Here is a 22351-nt window from a genome sequence, read left to right as displayed (position 1 = left end):
AATCGTTGTCTTTTGAAATAAGTCGATATATTAATTGTAAGCACGGATAAGGTTTTGTAAATAAGAGGAAAAAGATATTAGATACGTAATATGTAACATGATTATATGTAGCGCGCGATATTGTTAAATGTGCGAAAGCAGCGGCTTTAAAAAGAGTCATTTATATAGTATATATATATATATCCATTCTCGCGAATAAGATTCAAATTAAATGTAAACAGTTCTGATTTCTTTCAAATTCCATGTTGCAAATGTTCTCGTTTAAGTTCCATTATTTTTTACATTTATGTAATAGTTATATTGTCGTATTATACACAAATATTTCTTTTCTATATAATTAAGACGAAAATAAAAAGATTCAAGCGGAGACTGAAGAAATGCTGCATAAAGCGATTGTAATTAATTTCAGAAATTAGATGTAATAATTTAAAAATTGTATATTTATCATTATAGGAAATATTATTTTCTATGTAAATAATATTATGTATGTAAAATCAAGTTCTAACTTGCGCTGTCGAATGTACAGTGTGTTTTCCGACAACCTGGTGAACTTTAAGAAAAATCACGCCTAATTATTATATTGCTCATCTATTGATTGCCTTCCTTTTTAATTTTCTTATATTTCATTAAATCACTAACATATAAGATCGTTTCAATTATGAAGTTAATATTTGTTTGCCCAATGCACTACGTGCAAGCATTAATGTATAAAAAGGAAAACGGTAGTGTATAAGTTGTAACGAATGAAAAAGCAAACTAATATATAATTAACTATTTTAAAGCTGAAATACATGCGTCTTTCTGCTACGAGAATTTCTTTTATTTTTTTTTTTTAAAGGAATATTCTGTAACTGAAAAATTCCTAAAATTCTGAAATTTTGTAAAAATTAAGTATAATATATGTATATGAAATATAATTACGTAATAATTTTCTTTTTTGGCTGATAAAGGTTCTATAAGAGTGAAAACATCCCTTACATCCAAAATAATCTGACTTTCTATATTTCTTAAATCTATCAGAAAAAATTATCAAAATATTGAAAAAATATTAAATACAAAAGTTTATGGCCTATAATAATATGTTAAGAGAAAATTTTTTTTGTTTCTTCTTAATCTAGATAATTTTTTGATCGATAATAATCAAATAATATCCTAAATATAATATCAAAGTCTTTTACAACTGTGTATATAAATATTAGAGATCAAGTACATATATGTACTTTACTCATACAAAATTTCAGAATTTAAAAAATTTTAAGAATTGCGAAATCTTTGTCAAATTCGAAAAATAGAGCATTGTTTGTTACTTATTACTGTTATTTTATTTTCAATGTTCTAACGAGTTTTTTTCCTAATCGGTAATTCTGTGGGCCTAAATGTTCATTTCTCATTCATTTATCTTTTAATCCAATTTCACGCTCCGAGATCGCCTATCCGTTTTCGGACTAAAGAAATGAAGTTATGTTGCTAATCGCAACAATCAGCGATATTAAATTTCGCTTGTATGTATAATCTCCTCGTATGTTAAATCGTCGATAGGTTTAACGAACTTAGACTGATTAACGGGTCTCTCCGCAGAAATGCGAATTTTTTTATAAGCGTCGCACGCATCGAAAACATGCGACGTGAACGTCATACGTCAATTAATATAAAACTTAAGTTAATGAACGTATCAACAATTTGTGGACGTTATCGGGTCTGTAATGCGCTGTTGCCCGTGTCAAACATTTACGTCATGTTAAAGATTTTTAGAAGAATTCACGTAACTATTTCTAGTTACGTTTTTAAAATAATTACTATTTAAATGTCGCCGTCGAGTCATTAAGTTTGTAACTAGATGTTAATCTCTTAAGATATTCGCTTCCATGTTAATCTTTCTTGGCTGGAATAACGACAAAAGAATTTTCAAATATCTCTGCTTTGTTCTTTATACCTTTCTTTATGAAAATAGAAAATCATTCTATGGCTAAATAATAAATGTTTTTTTTATTTATTTATTTATTTTACGTAATAGCTTAAAAACTTCAAAAGACGACTTGCATCAAATTTCTTCTGTAATCAATATTTGACACGTACATGTTCAAATTATTCTAAAACTTCTACAGATAAATAATTTCGTCAATAATTATTTTATTTTTTCTAGTAATTTATTTAGTGCTAAGTTAATTTATGTAATTTATTTATTTGTAAATGATGCGCTTATTTATGTAAAAAAACTCACAATCCCTTTTCAATTTTAATAAAATCAAATTACTTTATGTATGTTATGTGAGTGTGTGTGAAATCATATACATTAAATGTATTTCAGTCGAATAATCAATGCTGTCAGTTACTGCCATTCATCAATAATAATAATTCATAAACATTCCAAGGATATCTAACTACAATCCTTAAAAGTGTCGCAACTAGCACATTCGTATCTCTTTTATTAATATCATTAATTCTAAGTTATTTATGTTATATATGAATTTATTTATGTTATATAGTACAGTTTATTATACGTTTAACATATTCTCTAATAAATATTGTCAACAAATTACTTTGTTGTATAATCAGCATTAAAAAGTTGATTAATATTTTACAATCCTTTCCTTTTATGATGTTACATCAAGTTTTCATGCAAAAATAGGAATAACAGAAAATTATAGGGTATGCAAATTAAATAAAGTGACAAATATCTTAACTTATAATTTTAGAAAAATTGTATCAGACAAATATTTGTTCATAGCTTTTATGTTTTAACCAGGAAACTTAATACGTAATTATATCATATGCTTCTCTCTCATATCAAAAACAAAAAACGAAGAATAAGGTTGATTCAAATAAACTACCTTTGTATAAAAAATATAATGTACAATAGTCGCAAAGTATGTGTTTACTGTAATGAATGCTAGAAAAATACGATTTATACAATGCGCACATGCATATATACCTTCATTATTTAGAAAAATAATTAGTTCGCTAATTATACTAATTAATTTGTAAAAATATATATATATACACACATGTTATATATATATAATATACATATATACATCTCATGTTAACAAGAAAATTATGTACAATTATATCACGGTTTATTATATCGAACTCGCTGCCGATCCTGATGACCATAATACTCGTTACAAATTAATTTACATAGAAACAAATGGAACACAATTATCAGGAAACATATGCTAACCCAGAATAATGTGGGCAAGCCTCCGAGTTGATGTCCATGCTTGTGCAAAGCCATTACTTGGTGATCATGTGCGGGTGCTGAAAAGGAAAAAACATAAATAGTGATTAAAAGTGAAAATATGACTGATTAATAATAAATACGCACTGATTAATAATAAATTTCAATGCTTAAGACATTAATTTTTTTAATAATACTTTTTTAATTTTATTATTTAAAAATGAAACTTTTTCATAAGAATAAAGTTCTTCACATAATCTTTGTAAAATTTTTTATTAAAATAAAGATTCTCTGAATTTATCTGGATGTGAATTAAATTCTTAACCTACCATCATCTACTTCATGTACGTGCAGAGCATTACGAAGATCTTGCATATGTTGATGATCAGACGTTATGTAAAGTATCGCGGTTAGCGGCTTTGTCAACTTTACGGGAAAATTTGTATAAGTCTGGTCGAGAGGAACTGGCGCGTCCAAACAACCGGCATCACATCCGAAATAAACGCTATCACTTTTATCCAAAGCTACTCCTAATATCGCGCGATTATCTTCACCAACCGTTACGGATATATTTACATGTGTTAAATTTCCATAATTTATACGCCTAAAAGTAATATAGTTTAAATAGTAAATTAATTCATTAATAATATTTAGTATTAAAGATATGTCTACATATAAAAGAAATATTTTTGTAGAAATATTTTTTTCATAATCTGTTTTCAATTATATTGTAATTTTTTTTTACGTTTATCTTAATTGATAAATAACAGACACACCTAAACAAATAATCGCGATGAAGATATTGTGGATCGATATTAAATTCGAGATGTTGGTTACTGAATCTCAGGCTACCGAGACTCAGCACGATTGCCTGCTGTACAGCTGCAGGACCTCCGATCACTAGATGATAGCAACCTTGTTTCTCCAATGTTATCAACCATGCCTCGACTATTTCGTTCACGGCGTCGATGGTTGAGGTATCTTTCCATAAGCGAGGAGCGTCCCTAAGCGAAAAGAATTATAATACGCGTAAATTATTTTTAAACGGCAAACACAATTCTCATCATACTTACAAAGTATGATGACCCCGATAACAACCTTCGTTCATAGCAATGTTTTTCTCGACATCTTGAACACTCCGCGAAACTTGAGATAATACGTAATACATGGTAGAATTAATCTTGTGACCATTGATGGCACCGTCAGCCTTAGAATCACTTATCCTTAAACTTGTGTACCAATAACTCTGCCAGAGATTTACATGCTCCTCTCTCAGACGTTGCTGACGCATAATCGCCTTTTTTATAAACTGTACAACAAAGAATAATGCATATATTTTTTTTTTACAAAAAACGATAAATTCAAAAATTCTTCGTCTGCTTACTTCAATTGCTTTCTTTTTAGTCGCATCACGTTCTACATGATAATGCTCGGATAAGATTGGTTCGCTGTATTGAATACTTGACAGAAACTCCAATTTAATAGAACTGCGTGCTTTCACCTGCACTGTTTTAGGTGGAACTTTGTAAATTATTGATACAACTATTATCTTATTGGAGTTGGGTGTAGATACGAATCCAGACAAGAAAGAGTACTCATGATTAAATCCATCGACCTGAATTCTATCATTACAAAATAGATGATGATAAATTTAAAAAATGCTGATAAATTTTTATTTAATTATTTATAATAATACTTTGCTTACCTAATGGGTTCTATGTGAGAATTACTCCAATGGATAGATTCCTGTGGCTTCAGTGATATTTCTTGAGAAAGTGAAAATGGATTAGAGAGTTTTACAGTCTGCACCAAAATCCCGTCGAGACCTCTATGTGCATAATATTGAAATTCCATGTGATAACCCTCTCTAAGGCACTGATACTTATAAACAATCCCATTTGTAAAATGAACAACGGTCGCTTCTCGGTAAAAACTATCTTTTGATATAGGATGCGTGATCAGTGGTTGCCACTGTACAGGCAGTAAAAGTGCTCTTCTATGTTTAATATACAGCCAGGCTTCTGGAGAAATGGGAACTCCGAAAATACCATTGCCAATATATGGCAGATAAGAATATTCATTCTCCTTAGGTGGATTGTGCAGAATATTTGCATTATATTCAACAGCATCAAAGTAGAAACTAGCCAATCTTTCATTCATGCAACGATCTTCAAACACTATGGAAAAGTATAAGTATCAACATTTCTGTAACAATTACTATAGAAAGACTTACAGGTGATTCTATTTATAATAGAATTTAAAATATATTTTAAATGGCTTACATACAAACAAATTTCGATAAACTTAAAATACACATAAAAATTTCAATTTATTTTAATCTACTTTTGATTACTGAATAATAGTCCTTTATATGAATATTTTAAGAAGTTTTTAAAGAAACTTGAGACTGTTATAATTCTTTGATGTTCATCAGACCGAAACTAACGTATTACTCACCTTCTATAGGTTCTCTGGTGGAGGAGAAGAACCATTGTGCAAAGGGCGGACCAAAGTACAGCAACAGACCGCCACATATCAGGACAATCAGGAGGATCTTACGGTACGAGTAATTGCCATCCAGGACACGACGCACGCGCTTGCCGAATTCGCGGCCATCCAGCACACCGGCAGCCCTCATCATCGCGAGAGTGTTCGCGCGCCGGTGAAACGCGTATGTCCGAATACTTTCGCACCCGTCGTCCAACCAATGATCAAGGACATAACCTTATCGCCAAGAAAAAGTACTTGCATGAATCATCGACGAGGGGTCCGTTTCGTCCTATTGTTTTCGAATCTCACGCGGCTCGGCATGCACTCAGAACGTCAGTATGCATTATCAGAAAAGTCCTACGTCTTACATATCACATACATAAATTATAAACAAACACCGGTATAATCAGGTGCAGTCACGTAGTCACCCACATCAGCTGCAATCAGCTGTGAATGGACACAACGTCACGGACCTACAGATCGCGCTTACTTCGCGTTCCATACCCGGCGTTAACTGGCGCTAACTTTGCATTGAATTCTTTTTATGTGTTCCACTTTGCGCGTGCTTGAGAAAGTATATATCAATAAGTAAAAAGACAATTCATTTCTTGCCGAAATTAATAATTATACCTAGCTGAAAATTTGTTTATGGATTTTTATAACAGCCTTAAATGAAAATATATTTGTTTACTTCATTTACTTATGTGTTATTTTATTTAATTTATCATTGCTTCATTCATATAACTTTGGGTCTGTATTTTGTTCCGCATGCATAGATATGTATTACGATTCGTTAATCTATCGAGAAGGCGGTAAACTATTCACAATCACAATGCGTGAAAAAATGGCTAATTATTTCATAATACAATATTGTGGATAAACACAGTGTAAATTATGCAAAATTTTAAGATTGATGTTTATTGTATTTTTCATTTACATTAAAATTCAAAAAATTTTCATTTGCAAAATATAAATAACTCACATTCCTTTTCATTCTGACAAATGCGATTCAACTGAGTTTTTTATACTTACAATATCTGCATAAATTCGAGATCGTGTTTTTTACTAAGTTTCGTTAACTTATATTAAAAGTGTGAGATTTATAAATTTGTATGATAACTTAAAAAAATTCTGCTTTTCTTTTAGGAGACACAAACGTCGTTCTATCCTTCTCGACATTCCAATGAATTAATAAAGATAAAAAAACATTAAAAAGTCCCTAAAAGAATAGCAGCCTTTGTCTCCAAAGTTTAAGCGTTAAGAGTGACGTCATTATCCGAGTATAAAATATTCGCATAACTTCAGGTTCAGTATCACTTGTGTAAAAATGGAAAGCAATTTTTGAACAACAGTCTGCGGAATTAGGCGGAAATATATTTTGGAAGATCGAACTTACAATTAGTGGAGCGGGGCAACGAAGCGCGACGCGTCGGCCCTGCCCACTGACTGGCCGCGGCGCGGCCTGAAAAATCGAACACATCCAGTGCGATTCGGTGCGAGTGAGTGCGAGTGCGTTCAGTAAGCATGCGATTGCACACAATTGACAATTAACGGCTGTAACCTCGTCATCGAGGACATCATAAGTCGTTAGTTGTTACGACGGCGCGACATTACGACGACGATGATGACAACATCATTCAACGTCGGGCATTGACAACAGCTCTAGCTAGCCATCGACGACAGCTCTGAAGGGCGACTGCCGTCGCGATCACGTTAAAAACATTGATTGTCGACGTCGACACCCGCCGATACTCAACGCTCCTGAACCCCCCGATGTTTTGCGTGCTCTCACCGACTCCCGGGGAATACATAACTATACTGAATGTATAATTAGGCGAGTTAGAAAGCGAGCTTAGCGAGCATGTCTCGTTGCAGCGAAAAGTGCCTTCTGCACTTCGGAGCGCACACCGTGGATTGAGGAGTACGCGCGCACACACAGCCTAGTAATTGTTCATTATCTGAATATCGTGCAATATTTTTTAATCGAGGCTGAAGAGTATCATCACGTCGAATAGTGAATTAAATAACGTTAGAAGATATATGATTAGATAAAGGCGAAGAATATAGATTTTTAATTATGATCTCGCTAATTATATTGATATGAGAACTGAACTAATGAGATATGATCAAAGAACTTGATATACGTGTTAAAGGCAACAAGGAGACATCTGTGTATTAAAAAATTAAGTTTATTATTTGTTTGAGTTTTGTTATATGTATTCTAAGGATACTGTGGTAATTTATATCGTGAGAAAATATAGCTTTTGATAGTCAATATAGCTTTTCAATCTCGATTAACAAAGTTTTAAATATCTATCATTAATATTTTATTGTAACAATTTATGATTGATGATAATATCTCATAATTTATTAATGTTTCATGGTATTACTTTATAAATATGCTTATAAGTATGCCCTACTTACTATTATACAAGAAAATATTCTTTGGTTTGTTAATATTCTCTTATCAATATATATTGTCTTACCAATTAATATTTTCTTATCAATATGTTAATTGCAGTATTGTACTATTTTAAACTTGGATTATCAATTTTTTAGTTTATTCAGTTTTATTGATGTCAAGTACGTGGTAAATATCTGACGATGTATATGAATTGTCAATGCACGAAAAATTGGCAAAATGCAAGTGATGGTGATAACTGAAGATTCATCCTGAAATATTATACTTATTTGAAAAAGGACCAATATAGAATACAGACAATATGTTTGGTTGTCCTAGAGAGGCTGTACGCGTTAAAGTCAAGGTATGTATAGTCAATTAGAAATTTTCAATTAACATACAATACATTTTTATTCTAATAAAATAATAAAAGAGTTTTATCTACAGACTTTATATTACTGAACTTAAATTGGAACAACAAATTATACAATATAATTATAATTGTAATATATAATATATTACAATAATAACTATACTGACAAAGAACTTGTCACAACTGTTCAGAACGGATTTGATTCTGCTTGAACAGTCATGACAAGCCCCTTGTAAGTATTCCAGATTTCGCCTGACAATAAAACAGATTTCTAAAGTCATTTTGAAATGAAAATTCTAATATTAAAAAGAAATATGTTAAACTAACCAAATCAAATTGTTCGAAATATACGCGCTTCCCTGTATTCTGTAACTTGTTATGCATTCATTATGTGCTCATCGGCACGGATATTTTTTTATAGTGAAAAAACTGTGCAACTGTTGCTATGAATACATAACGACTGCATAATGAGTAACAGAATACAGGTCTGGTTCATATTGCATTATGCAGCAATGAATGTCATTTATTTACTTTTCATGTAATAACTTTGGTATGTATTATATTTCATTGTTCATATGCAACGGTTTTTATTCTACTATGATTACTATTGAAATGTTCAACATATTAATTAGTACTAGTAATTAATACAATAAAATGCAAAAAAAGAAATAATTACAAGTGATGTATACAAAATTATATCAAAATAAAGAATGGGATTGATTGATAACATCTTTATTATGCAATGTACTATATGTGTGAACTGTATATTATGTGTGATTGTCGAACAATTGAATTGATTTTAAGTATTTCTTGTTTAACAATCATTATAGCCTTGATATTTTAATATTAGAATACTGGGATTCATGTCAAAATAATCTCAAGAGTTTATTGTTAATTGTTATCACACAAAATCTAGAATATCTTACATATATCATGTTTTTAATATTATATTACATAAAATTACAGATTGTTGTAATATTATTGATATAATGAATTAATTTTTATGCAATTAAAATTATATATCATGTATGATTATATACAATTTTCTGTTTTTATAAATGTCTACTTTAAACATGGAATTAATAACGAATAATGACGGAATCCTTTAATCCTTTTTTTTTCAGAAATGTGAAACTAGACATCAACCGGAATACCGTAAGTTTAGCGTGGATCCTCAGATAACATCAATAGAAGTACTGCAAAGTATTCTCATAAAGGCTTTTGACATAAAAGGGTAAGTTATATTAATAATAATAAAATCTGCTAATATGATTTGTATGTGAATGTCGAATTATGTTTGAATGCAATCGTTTGAGTATCGAAAATGATAAAATTTTTTTAAAAAATACAAAGCGATGACGTCAAAATGCGTTTACGTTTTTCTTGATTAAAAAAAAAGTAAAAAATTGAGTAAAAAAGTATAATAATAAATAAATAAATTACTACACCTTTTTACTCATTTCTAATAAATTGCATCAAATTTTGAGAATTTCGATAATAAAAGCTAAATGCTTATCGGCACTTTTTGACGTGCAATAAATAGTGTGATCACACTGCACTTAAACAGTTTAGGGTGCATTCCATTTTGCGTTTCTAGCGCTTGTAAGCATCATTTGTCCTTGTTTAATATTTGATAGACAACAAGAATAAATTGATGCCTACAGTATATGAAAAGGAAACGCACTCATAATATACAGGGTGTAATATAACGTATATAATAACAAGTAAGAGTGTTTGATAATTCTTCCAATAACGCTCATGGGCAGGTAGAGCTGAGTCGAAAAGTTCTCTACCATTTTGCAATAGTTAACAAGATATTATCAAAAAATCGCTGAATATTGGTCTTCAATAATTTTTTACTTAAATATACTATTAACTTTATAAAAAAATAGCGAGAGACCAAAATTATTTATTTTTTTCTCATAAAGTTCTGAGAATTTTTCCAGAATTTTTTCAGAATTTTTTAATACCGTATTTTCTCATGTTGATAAAAATAGTTACTAATAAAAAAATGCAGTACTAAAAAATTGATAAAAACTTTTGAAAAAATTCTTAGAGTTCTATTAGGCAGAATTATTAAATACCCTTATACGTTATATTTATCAAATAAATTAAGATTTTTAGATCGAAAAAAATATAATTCTCATTAATGTATAAATTAATTTGTATTGAAATACATAATATTCTAATTTTAACATATAATTCTTTTTTTCTTTTTTTGAATTATAATAATATAATTAGATTGATATATGTACATGTGCTATTTTTTTATCAGTCAAATCATCACGTAACGACGATAAAACATCACAAAAGAATTACTCGAAACAAATATTTTTATCGAAGCATACCATAAAATATTAAACCGAATATCATAAAAATTGCTTGCGTGTCGTAGGGAATTCACCGTTTCGTATCGAGCGATCGATGACTATGGGTCAGAAACGTATCTCTTCCTACTCTCAGACTGGGACTTGGATGCTGCGTTTATTAGGTGATTTAATTAATTAATTTTTATCAAGTGAATTGATTAATTAAATTTAATAGATAATAATTTAATAAATAATAAAACACATAATCTATTCTACATTATAAGCATTTTAGTATAACATGTTATTTTTTCAGTGCATCGGAGCCATATCTCTATCTGCAGGTGAATCTAAAACCCTTCGGTGAAACTGGAGACTGCGAGTGCTACTGGGAGCAAAATGCGCAGGAAGTTTTGACACGTCAGCAGGAGACCGGGTTTCCTTACAGGACACCTAAGTTGCCCGGTCTCATAATGAATAAGGTAAGTGCCGTGTCGCGTCAGTGACGATCAGCAGTAAGGCAACATTGAAGGTTTTACAAACGCCTACTTCTGGAGAAATGTCAAAAAGGCAAAACACAAAAATTTATTAATTCCTCTTAAGTTCATATTTTTAATTTGAGAATTACTATTTTAATTATTTTGGTTTTTAAATTGGTTTTCATTTTTTTCATATTTCTTAAATTATTAATCTTCCTTAATTTTTTAAATATATTTTATTGTATTTTATTATTTTATCATTTTTTTATGTTATTTCGTTATATTTTCATTATTACAGTTATCAGGTGTATCCAATTTCGCGTTTAATCTTTCGTCACAGATGGAAAGGACACTGAATATGGTGCAACGTGCATTGGGCAACTTGGGCGACGAGTCATCTCATCAGCAAAATGTTCAACCTCCAAGACCACCTTTGACGGATGCTGAGTTTCGTCGATTTCTGGATCCGATCGGCCAAGTAGTGCACTCCAAGGAATTAAGAGCAGTTATTTATTTCGGCGGAATTGAACCTAGTTTACGCAAGGTAGTCTGGAAACATATCTTGAACGTGTATCCAGAGGGGATGTCGGGTCGCGAACGAATGGATTACATGAAGAAAAAGGCACAGGAATACCAAAATCTGCGCGAGCGATGGCGAGTGCTGGTGCAAAAGGGACAGAACGTCGGTGATCTTGGCTACGTCACTGGTATGGTAAGGAAGGATGTCCTCAGAACGGACAGGCATCACAAGTTTTACGGTGGTTCGGACGACAATCAGAACACAGCGAGTCTCTTTAATATTCTGACGACGTATGCCTTAAATCACCCAAGTGTAAGTTACTGCCAGGGTATGAGCGATTTGGCTTCGCCTCTTCTCGTTACGATGCGGGATGAGGCGCAGGCTTACATCTGTCTCTGTGCCCTCATGAGAAGATTAAAGGATAACTTCATGCTCGATGGTATCGCCATGACTACCAAATTCGCTCATCTCGCAGAAGGTAGATAATCATTTAAAATGTCTTGCAATTTATTTATTCTCTAAGTTTTAATCTTGTTCAATGCTCTATAATCTACATTTTCATTTTAATATTATATATTCCTATCTTTATAATACCATTATACCTTCTTGATAATGCCATTATATCGATATTAAGATATATTTCCTTATAGGTCTTCAACATTATGATCCTGATTTTTATGCATATTTGAAGTCGCATCAGGCGGACGATCTACTCTTTTGTTATCGTTGGCTATTGTTAGAAATGAAACGTGAATTTGCGTTGGACGACGCACTTAGAATGCTCGAGGTTCTATGGGCAGCTTTACCAGCGTCACCACCGACTGGCGAATTGAGTCTTGCCGAGGTGCCTTTTCCGCCAGCATCGCCACCGCCGAGTCCGAATGTGAAGCACATTCGTGAGAACGCGTATACTAAAGTCTGCGCTATTAGACGACAAAGTTCCTCAGCCAGTATTGCCGCTAGCGTGAGGCGAAAGGCCTTCAGTACCGAAGAACCGAGTCTGAAATCATCTACTGAGGTTAACGGAGAAACAAAAAGGTTTCTTGTTTACATAATTATGTTTGTAAAATCAGTTTTCGAAACTTTGCTTGTTGGATAAAATATAAAATTTAGATAAAAGAGATACAAAATAAAAGAGATACACAATAGAAATATAAACGAAAAATATTTGTAGACAAACAATAATACTTAATCATTTTCCGATTCTTTTTTTTTGCGTTGTTAATTAAAGTTTATTTAATAAACGGCAATTTTGATCCTTCTAATCAAATGCCTATTTTCAGATCCAACTCACCGTATGAAGCTTTCTCCGATTCAGAAAATGATTTAACCAGCACGAAAAATAGAAGAAATAATGAATCGACAGAAAAGTGCCTAAGTACTGATTCTCTTCCAGTTAAATCGAAACGCGCAAATCTTTTGGAATTGAAAGAAAGACTGAGTATTCCTAATAAAGAACAGATTAAAAACAGTGAACAGAATGATAGTTCTGGTGAAAAGAAATGTGCGCGAGTGGTAAAGAATTTAAATGAGTTCTTAAACTTTACCAGTCTCAATCGTAGTAAAGTCACGCCCAGCGACGCCGAACCTGAACTCAGGTATTTACTTTCGTAGAAAATATATACTTGTAGCTCAAGATATTCTTGCACATATGTCATAAAATTAAAGCGATTCAAAATTATTACACTTCATCATCGTAGACGTGTCTCGAGCGAGAGCGGCGTCATCAGAGTGTTGAGAGATGAACCGAGCTCGCCAGATGATCCTACAGATTTTTTCCCGATGACTACGTCGATGACTAGAGAATTAAGACTAGAATTGGAATCGTTAGATCGACAAGTATTTGGGCCTTCACCGCCTAGTGAGCTACAATGTGACTGTGTGCTTTCAAAAAGAGAAAGTGATTTACCGGAGAGTGAGACAGAGACAGAATTGGCGAGATGCAGTCCAGCGGCGGATGTGTTTGTATGGGAAAATCCTTTACATACGTTACAACAAAAGCATCATCCCACAACTCCGGACGAGCAGGCGGAATTGGAATACGACGGTGAAATTTTGGAGGATCAGAATGGTGTGAAATCCGTCACACCGATTAGGCTGCTCAAACGTACCACTAGGTAGGTGCTCACGTTTTCATCAAACAAAGATTTATAGATAATATCTATTTAAAAATCTTAATGAGAGCAAAATTATAAGAATTTACAAACTTTCTGCTAAAAGTTTAATTGTTCGGAGAAAAATTTCTAAATTAAAAATCTCTTTGAGATTTTATTTTCTAAATAAATGTTATCTATCTTCTTTACTTTTTTTAATGTGATGCTTTCAAAGTATCGATGGAAAATATCTTTATTCATTTTATATTTATATGTATCTCTTTTATATTTCACTGAAGTAATAAATACATGATAAAATCCTATTATTGTAACTATACAGAATAATTCATATCTCTCCATAAATATGTAAAGATTCATCTTTAAAATTTCAAAGAAATCAGTACCTAATTATAAGAAAATGTGTTTTCTACATTATTTTTATTGAAACGCTTCGTTTATCTTTCAGATCTGAGTCGGCGTCAGATAGCGAAGGAACCGAAAGTTGGCATCAGAACCCACCTATACCAGAAAGTCCAACAAAACAGCAGCAGCAGCAGCAGCTACAGCAACAGCAACAACAACAACAACAATCTGTACAAGAGCAATGCGAAGAAGTGACAGAGCTGACTAATCTTATACCTGCGGGAACAAGCGAGGACCAACTCGGCGAAAACTCGTTGCCGCCGCCACACGAATTCGGTGGCGGCAATCCCTTTTTAATGTTCCTGTGCATCACTCTTCTGCTGCAACATCGGGATTTTGTTATGCGCAATCAAATGGATTATAACGAGATGGCGATGCATTTCGACAAGATGGTTCGCCGTCACAATGTGATCCGTGTACTTAATCAGGCGCGGCAATTATTTGCCGGTTATCTCAGGAGACATTCCGTCGCTTCGTCTTCTTCAGCCGGTTCGACTTCCGCTAGCAAGGCGGACTGCGTGAACGTGTAACTCAATTTTAAAAAACGTCAAGTTATAATTTGAGATTTCAGAATTATTTCATTTAAAATGAATAAGATTCAAACGGCACATATCACGGATATTATGTTGTCGAAAATATTAAAATTCGGAAGACTTAAGAGAAGTAATTCTATAATATTACGGTGCTCTTCCGCGCTCACAACGCGCAATTTATCGTTATACATCATTCACAGTTGTATCGCACGAGGAGTGTTTCTGATTAACCATTCTTTCCTTCGTATTTCTTTTTCTTTTGGTATATAATAAAATAGACTTTTTTCAAATAATTGAATAAAGATTATCCATTGTAGACATTAAAACTATCCAAATCCAAAAACGCGACAACGAATAAGTGACCAATGCAAAAGCAATAAAAGCAACGTATTTACAATCATATATAGAAATTTTAGCTCTTTCCATAAGAACAATTTTTCAAGATAAATCAAATAAAGAAGAAAAGACGATTGATCAGAGACAAAACCACCTAGGCCCGTACTTATTAGCAGTTAAGATTCGTTGGGAGAGTTAGGGATACAACGATTTGAAGCGCTTTAGTTAATTCGCGACCGGCATGCGTAGCCTCATTCGCTCACGCACGTTATCATTCCATCGCGACATAATGCACTCCATCATCCGCACGCATTGACGAACCCTCTTTCGCTGTACCTCGAGATAGAATTAAGCCCTTAGCTTAATGCATTCGAGCGACGACGGCGTTGCGCGTTCTCGAATGCATTAAATTTGTAAAATACATCTATATCTATATCTACCTAGCAGCTGAGTTTTACTTTGTTCTCAAATAGTATGTTTGAGAAACGACAATAAAGTGCATTTAATTTTATCGCTGATTATAAACCTTTTGTATCATTGAATCTATACCCACTATTTAAATTACAAAAATATTCTAAGATAGTTCTAGTGCCTTCTGATAACAAGCGTGTAAAGTTTCGTTTGTTGAATAATTAAATGCGCTTAAATCTATAGTAATACCTACACCATTTAAACAACGTTAAATTGCTGAAGGTATATCTCGTAAAAATAATTTTTTTTATTAATTAATGATATTTTATGATACATAGGACATATAATAATTAGTAAACAAGTTTAAAATTTATTTTATTATAGTTACATCCTTCTACATTTATTTTCTTTTCAAAATATGAATTTTCTTTTATTTATGAAATGTATATTTTATCTTATTTATAGTTAAAAATATATATAATATCTATATAAATATTATGTACAACACCAATGAAATATCATCTATAATGGTAGAAAATTAAAAGGCCACTAGTGCATTAATAATACTTTTCCACTTGTAAAAATAAGATGAACTCAATATTTGCAATAGTATCTAAATATACAAGTAATATTACACTATTCAAATACGGATAAATTTTACAAAAATTTTTTGTTAATGAAAGATTGCAATTTTTCTCAAATAGTCAATTTTAACTTTGTCAAAAATTAAAATGTCATAAAATTAGGATAATTACTTATTAATTATCCAAATTTAATAAAAATTTGTATTATAATTATCATAAATTTAATTCAATTTAAAAATATATCGTTTCTATTTTTGTTTTGTTTTATAGCACATACAATGCAGTACATACAAGCGTTACTGCATCCTATGTACAAGATCTAGCCAATAAGACAAAGATTGACGAAGATTTAATACAAAAAAGTGCATATACATACATATATTAAGATGCATTCCATTTCATACATAATTCGCATGATGTGCCTTTTTAAATATTTTTTTTTTAATTTAGTGAACACAGATAAAGTATTCATCGTATAATGAAACAGAACGCTCTCCACAGAGCATGCACACGTGACTCTACCGCATGCGCAGTTCACTGCATTATACGTATGATATGATTCAGATTATCATAACCTCAATGGCAAATTTCATCATCCGGTGGTCTTTTACAAAAAAAAAATTCTACGATTAATCTCTCGATTCGCAAGACAGAGCAACGTTTTTTTTCTGTAGGTTCGTTCATTTCAGACAAAAACGCGTTATAATTTTATCGATTTTTAAACCGTATAGCTAAACTGTATATATATAATATAATTACCCATATTTATTGATTCTATTATTATGATTCATTACAATGTATTACAATTGAGAAACATTCCAGAAATTTCCAATTTCGAGAAATCGCGCCTGCAAGCGCACTGCGCATTCTCAGTTTCCGATCGCGCTTGCGCTTACACGTGTTCTCAGGTTCTCACACATCTGACCGTGTGATTCTCGATTTCTCGCACATTCTCACATGCGCCATTCGACTGCTCTGATCCAGCGTGCATCGTGAAACAATCGCATCATTATTGCGTCATGTGAGTAAATTGTGAAATTATTTTCTTCGTAACAACGCGACCCCTTGGAACCTTCAAAATTTTATCGTGAAACATTTCCATGTAAACGGGAATTCAACGTCATGATGACAACGTGTACGGTATATATGACGTAGTAAATAACGTGCTTCTGTTTTGTCTGTGCAGAACTGTCAGGAAACCGCAGGAAACGCGAAGAAGCGAGAATTAAAGGAACGGGATGTTGGTAGCGAAGATCTGTCGGGCTGGGGTTTCGCCAGGTTTGGCGTCACTCGTCCGAACCCCGGTCGTTCCGACGACGCCGAAATTTTCTAAGGGTCAGATCGCGAGATTATTCAGCGATGGACGTAGCTCTTATACGAGAACCGCGAGGAGGAGAGCCACTGTGGTGGAGCAAGCGACAGCCCCGGCTGGTGAAACAGGTAAGATGAATATTTTTATTAGATTTTTATCAGGTGATAATTGATTGCCATGTATATGATGTACATAGTATCGGCGAAACTTGAAAGAAATCCTTGAGAATGTATTAGCTCCTTAAGATTATATTAGCTACATTTATATAGTTCTGTTTTGTGAGACTGATATCTATTGTTATTTTGTAGCATTTAACGTTGGTAAAGCAGCAATCGCTGGAGGAGCACTGATGGGATTAGGTACTCTTTGTTATTATGGATTAGGTCTTTCTTCACAAACGGGTGCCATAGATCATGCACAGTAAGCAACTTGTTTTTTTCTAATAGTTTTTTTCTAATCTGTAAAATTTCTACAATAAGTTATTATCTAAATTTTAAGTTTTAAATTATATAAGACATTAATCGGTCACAGTCGAATGTGAGAAGATTATGATTGGTCAATTTTTTAAGATTTAAAGCTTAGTTAGATAATGAGATATTATAGAAAACCCATAATAGTGAATAATAGTGAATTTGGTCATTTGCACTAATCACTACATTGAATTAATGCATATTAAGACCATTCTAAGAATAGTCTCTTCATATTCGAGTAATTGATCAATTCTTATAATTGTGTATATACAATCATTTACAACTATGATTATGTAATTGTAGAATGAACTTTAAGGGCTGCTTTATATACAGTATCTAAAGCGGCGTAATTTAATCAACTTTGATAATGAAATAATACATATACAGAGTGAATGTTAATGTATCTCTGTATTCTGTTACCATGAGAAGTGACTATACTTCTTTTCAGCTTATTTGAAAGATTTTGTTTAAATTCAAAGAAAGAATTTAAAAAGTGAATTCTTTTTGAGTTTGTAATGATCATCTGTGCTATTTCAGCATGCGATATGTGCGATCTAAGCGATAGCCATTTATCACTACATCATTTTGAATAGTTTAGATGATCATAGCTGCAATCGATAATTCATTTCCCATAATAAAAGGTACATGCATTAATATTCACCCTGTATTCTATTAAATAACATGACAATATATTTGGGTATTTAATTGTAAATATTTATATGCTTTTATATTTAACTAATTTCACGTATAATATAATGTTTTTAGTGCATTAATTTAGTGTAATACAAGTGACTGAATTTGCTATAAAAGTTCTTAATCGTTTTGATATAATTTCCAAATATATATACATAGAATTTTATTACTATAATATTTGTAGCTCAAAGTTTATTGTCAATATGAAAACAGCATGTTATTTCCCCCTGACTCCGCATATCACGGCGCTCGATGGCGAGATTTTTTTCTTTCTCCTTCTTTCTCTCTTTTTCTTTATGATGTAGTTTTTATTTACATCATAAAGGACTCTGCACATTTCTTATGGATTTTAATTCTTGGTCAAATCTTCTCATATTTTGGGAAATTGTAGTTCCAGATATCCTGATTAAAAGTATCAATGGGCGCGATCTCCTAAAATTAACAGGTTCCGAGGTATAACTATTCAAACTTAATTAATTTCTATTTTGGATATTAGATGATATAAACAATCTTGGTCCCACATGATTCTACAGACTTGAAAAAAATATCTGAACTGAGATGAACTTTATAACATGCGAAATAAGGCTGTCATAGTTGCATTTCGCTTTGCAATCTCAATTGTGGCTAAAAATAGACAATGAATAATGTCATATAAAGTTAATGTGCATACATTTTCCGACTTTTAATATTACCCAAGTTGAATAACAGAGGGAAGAATTATATGGAACGTGTTACTGTTGACTCGAATCGGTACAATGGTCATTGGAAAAAATCCGGGCTCTATTAATGATAATACTTATCATTATTTTACTTATTATCATTCGTAGTATTATCATTCACAATTGAGATCGCGAAGCGAAATGCGATTATGCCTTATTTCGCATGTTATAAAGTTCATCTAGGTATTTTTTTCAAGCTGTAGGATCATGTGGGATCAAGATTGTTTATATCGCCCAATATCCGAAATAATAGAATTAATCAAGTTTGAACAATTATATCTCGAAAATGTTAATTTTAATTGTTAATTTAAGGAGATCGCGCCCATTGACATTTTTAATCAGGACACTTGGAACTATAATTTCCCAAAATATGAGAAGATTTGACCGAGAACCAAAATCCACAAGAAACGTGCGGGGGTCTTTTTTATTCTACTAATTGAATTCAACTTGGCAAGATAAAATAAACTTAAAATTATTTTTTTCCATACAGATTATGGCCGCAATACGTTAAAGACAGAGTGAAGTCCACTTACACGTACTTTGGTGCATCCATTGCGGCCAGCGCAGCGTCTGCGGCTATGTGCCTGCGTTCTCCCGTTGTAATGAACATGATAATGCGTCAGGGATGGGTCGCTATAGGTGTATCATTGGCTGCAATGATTGGCAGTGGCATGATTGTACAAGGGCTTCCATATAAGGAAGGATTCAATAGCAAACATATGGCTTGGCTAGTACATACTGGAATCTTGGGCGCTGTTGTAGCACCAATGACTCTTTTGGGTGGACCATTAGTTATCCGAGCTGCTTGGTACACCGCTGGGATAGTCGGTGGTTTATCAGCGATTGCTGTTTGCGCGCCCAGCGATAAGTTTTTGGCAATGGGCGGTCCGCTTGCTATTGGTTTAGGCGTAGTATTTGCCAGCTCGCTTGGTTCTATGTTCCTTCCACCTACGACTGCTCTTGGATCAGGACTGTATTCTGTAGCTCTTTATGGCGGTCTCCTGCTATTTTCTGGATTCCTGCTCTATGACACGCAAAAAATCATCAAACAAGCGGAAACTTATCCGATGTACAACATTCATAATAGGCCGTATGATCCAATAAATAAGTAAGTAATCAGAAAAAATAGTCCTGAATAAGAAAGATTGTTGTTAAATAAAATGTTGATTTTTCTCATCTCATTGAAAAATTTAATAATGTGTTGTAAAGAAATTGTAATGTTTGTGAATGAATATTTTACAATATTTCTTTTTTTAAATATTAAAATCACAAGGGGAACACCAGGTGTTTGATACATTTTTTACAGGCTGTTAAGCGAAAAAAAAAACGATATATATTCAGCCGTTTTAGTCATTGGCCCATAGTTTCGAAGAAATTGATTTTTTAAATATTTATTATAATTTGAAAAACGTACTGTATAAGAAAATATCAATATCTTTATAAATCAATTTCTTTATAATAATAATTGTGTTATAATAATAGAAAACTAATTTGTGCAAAGAACTGTCGACGTGAGAGGATGTCATTAAAAACTATTCGATAATTCATCATCAATTGTCGTCTCCAGTTTTTGCACTGATGATAAAATATGCTTAGTTCTCATCAAAATTGATTTTTGAAAGAAGTTATTTCCATAATGTTAATTAAATCTGCTTTCCTCCAGATATTAGAAAAAGTTATTTTGTCTGCAATAACAATTTATTCGAAAGATGTTCACAATGCAATAAATATTTATGTTTTTCATTTTTTTATGATTTATATCATCCCGTACAATGTATGTTTACAAAACACAATTAGTTTTCTATTATTATTAATAAATCGATTAATATTAATGAAAAGAAGATTACAAACATATGATTTACTTATTTCTAATCACAATTTCCAATTTCTAATTTCATCAGAAACTGTAACAGTTTTCATTACAATCTTATTTATGCGTTCATGTGAATAACAACGACGATAATGATGATAATAATAAATATTTCATAAATAAGTGTTTAATTATTTATAATATTAATTTGTAATTTTATGAAATTTCATTATAATCAAAAAGTAATTAAAATAAATAACATTAGATTAAAATGAAATTTATAAAGATACTGATATTTTCCTATACAGTACAGTACAGTTTTTTCAAATTATTACAATAATTATTTAAAAAATTGATTTCTTTAAAACCATGGGCCAATGACTGAAACAGTCGGATACGTATCGTTTTTGTTTCGCTCAAGAACAGCCTGTAAAAAACACATTAAAATCCCCGACACCGTTACCTGGTCCTTGTCAGTTTCTTTTTATATAATAATTATAAAATTATATACATAAAGTGATAGTTAAATACTCTAAAAAATTTTAAGGAATGATTCTTCACATTAGAGAGAGATCAAAACAAAAACTTCATATGATCATATGTCCGAAACTGTTTAGTTTTAAGATATAAGCTGTCAAAGTTGGAGGAAAAATTTCGTGCATTTTTTTTTTATTTATTTTGAAAACTACTTAGATGATTTTGATGAAACTTTGTGCATAATTAAAAGTTTCATCAAAATAACCCAAATAGATTTTGAAATTTTTACAAAACGACATTTTTTCTTCAATTTAATTTGCGTCTTTGAACTTTTCCCTTTTTGGACATATATGAAGTTTTCTTGATTTAATGTGAGAAATTACCCCTTAAAATTTTTAGAGCTACTTAAGTGATATGAAATATGAATACATAATCATAAAATAATTTTTTTTATATTACCTAAGAATTGTCTCAATATAGAATTAATATTTGTATTTTTACAGTGCAATCTCAATTTATCTGGATACATTGAACATCTTCGTGCGAGTTCTGACTATACTGGCTGGTGGTGGTAATAGACGTAAATAAAAGAATAGAGTACAATAACTAATGAAGTAATATTAGGATCAAAGTAACTCATAAATTATATGTTACACACATAATTTCAATTTAGTAATATTCCTTTTAATAAGAATAAATTGTACAGTTTTAAATTAAGATAAATAAATAGTTCATTACCATAC

At 31.8% G+C, this 22351-nt stretch overlaps 3 protein-coding genes and 1 long non-coding RNA gene across 6 annotated transcripts; 2 read left to right on the top strand and 2 right to left on the bottom strand.

Annotated features, from left to right (window-relative positions):
* Positions 1–2817: 2817 nt before the first annotated feature.
* On the bottom strand, positions 2818–6116 carry LOC105145513 (Uncharacterized protein KIAA2013-like protein). The gene is made up of 7 exons (XM_011055098.2): positions 5636–6116; positions 4884–5355; positions 4563–4800; positions 4252–4487; positions 3955–4182; positions 3508–3782; positions 2818–3258 (listed from the first exon to the last, which is right to left on the bottom strand). Exons 1-7 carry the CDS (start codon positions 5817–5819, stop codon positions 3071–3073), a joined length of 1821 nt encoding a protein of 606 aa, XP_011053400.2. The 5' UTR covers positions 5820–6116; the 3' UTR covers positions 2818–3070.
* Positions 6117–6511: 395 nt separating this feature from the next.
* On the top strand, positions 6512–15657 carry LOC105145512 (uncharacterized). 3 transcript variants are annotated; one of them, XM_011055096.2, is made up of 10 exons: positions 6512–7611; positions 8228–8433; positions 9567–9676; positions 10838–10933; positions 11065–11230; positions 11568–12225; positions 12398–12785; positions 13031–13345; positions 13448–13864; positions 14307–15657. In XM_011055096.2, the coding sequence occupies exons 2-10, from the start codon at positions 8392–8394 to the stop codon at positions 14791–14793; spliced, it is 2679 nt and encodes an 892-aa protein (XP_011053398.2). In that variant the 5' UTR covers positions 6512–7611; positions 8228–8391; the 3' UTR covers positions 14794–15657. The 3 variants fall into 3 exon arrangements, with proteins under 3 accessions (XP_011053398.2, XP_011053397.2, XP_087261209.1); XM_011055095.2 differs by having other exon boundaries at positions 11526–12225; XM_087405083.1 differs by having other exon boundaries at positions 6512–7696; positions 11526–12225.
* A 231-nt stretch (positions 15658–15888) lies between these two features.
* LOC147910039 (uncharacterized) lies at positions 15889–17013 on the bottom strand. The gene is made up of 2 exons (XR_015544724.1): positions 16887–17013; positions 15889–16731 (listed from the first exon to the last, which is right to left on the bottom strand). It is a non-coding gene; the product is annotated as an uncharacterized LOC147910039 (long non-coding RNA).
* On the top strand, positions 17008–22350 carry LOC105145511 (growth hormone-inducible transmembrane protein). The gene is made up of 5 exons (XM_011055093.2): positions 17008–17148; positions 17314–17567; positions 17748–17859; positions 19812–20429; positions 22112–22350. Exons 2-5 carry the CDS (start codon positions 17366–17368, stop codon positions 22194–22196), a joined length of 1017 nt encoding a protein of 338 aa, XP_011053395.1. The 5' UTR covers positions 17008–17148; positions 17314–17365; the 3' UTR covers positions 22197–22350.
* The last annotated feature ends 1 nt before the right edge of the window (position 22351 follows it).

Source organism: Acromyrmex echinatior, chromosome 4 (genome assembly GCF_024713525.1).
Source record: "Acromyrmex echinatior isolate Ae372 chromosome 4, ASM2471352v2, whole genome shotgun sequence".
Lineage (NCBI taxonomy): Eukaryota > Metazoa > Arthropoda > Insecta > Hymenoptera > Formicidae > Acromyrmex > Acromyrmex echinatior.
Note: the sequence above shows the minus strand (reverse complement) of the source record. Positions and strands in the feature narration are given on the sequence as shown.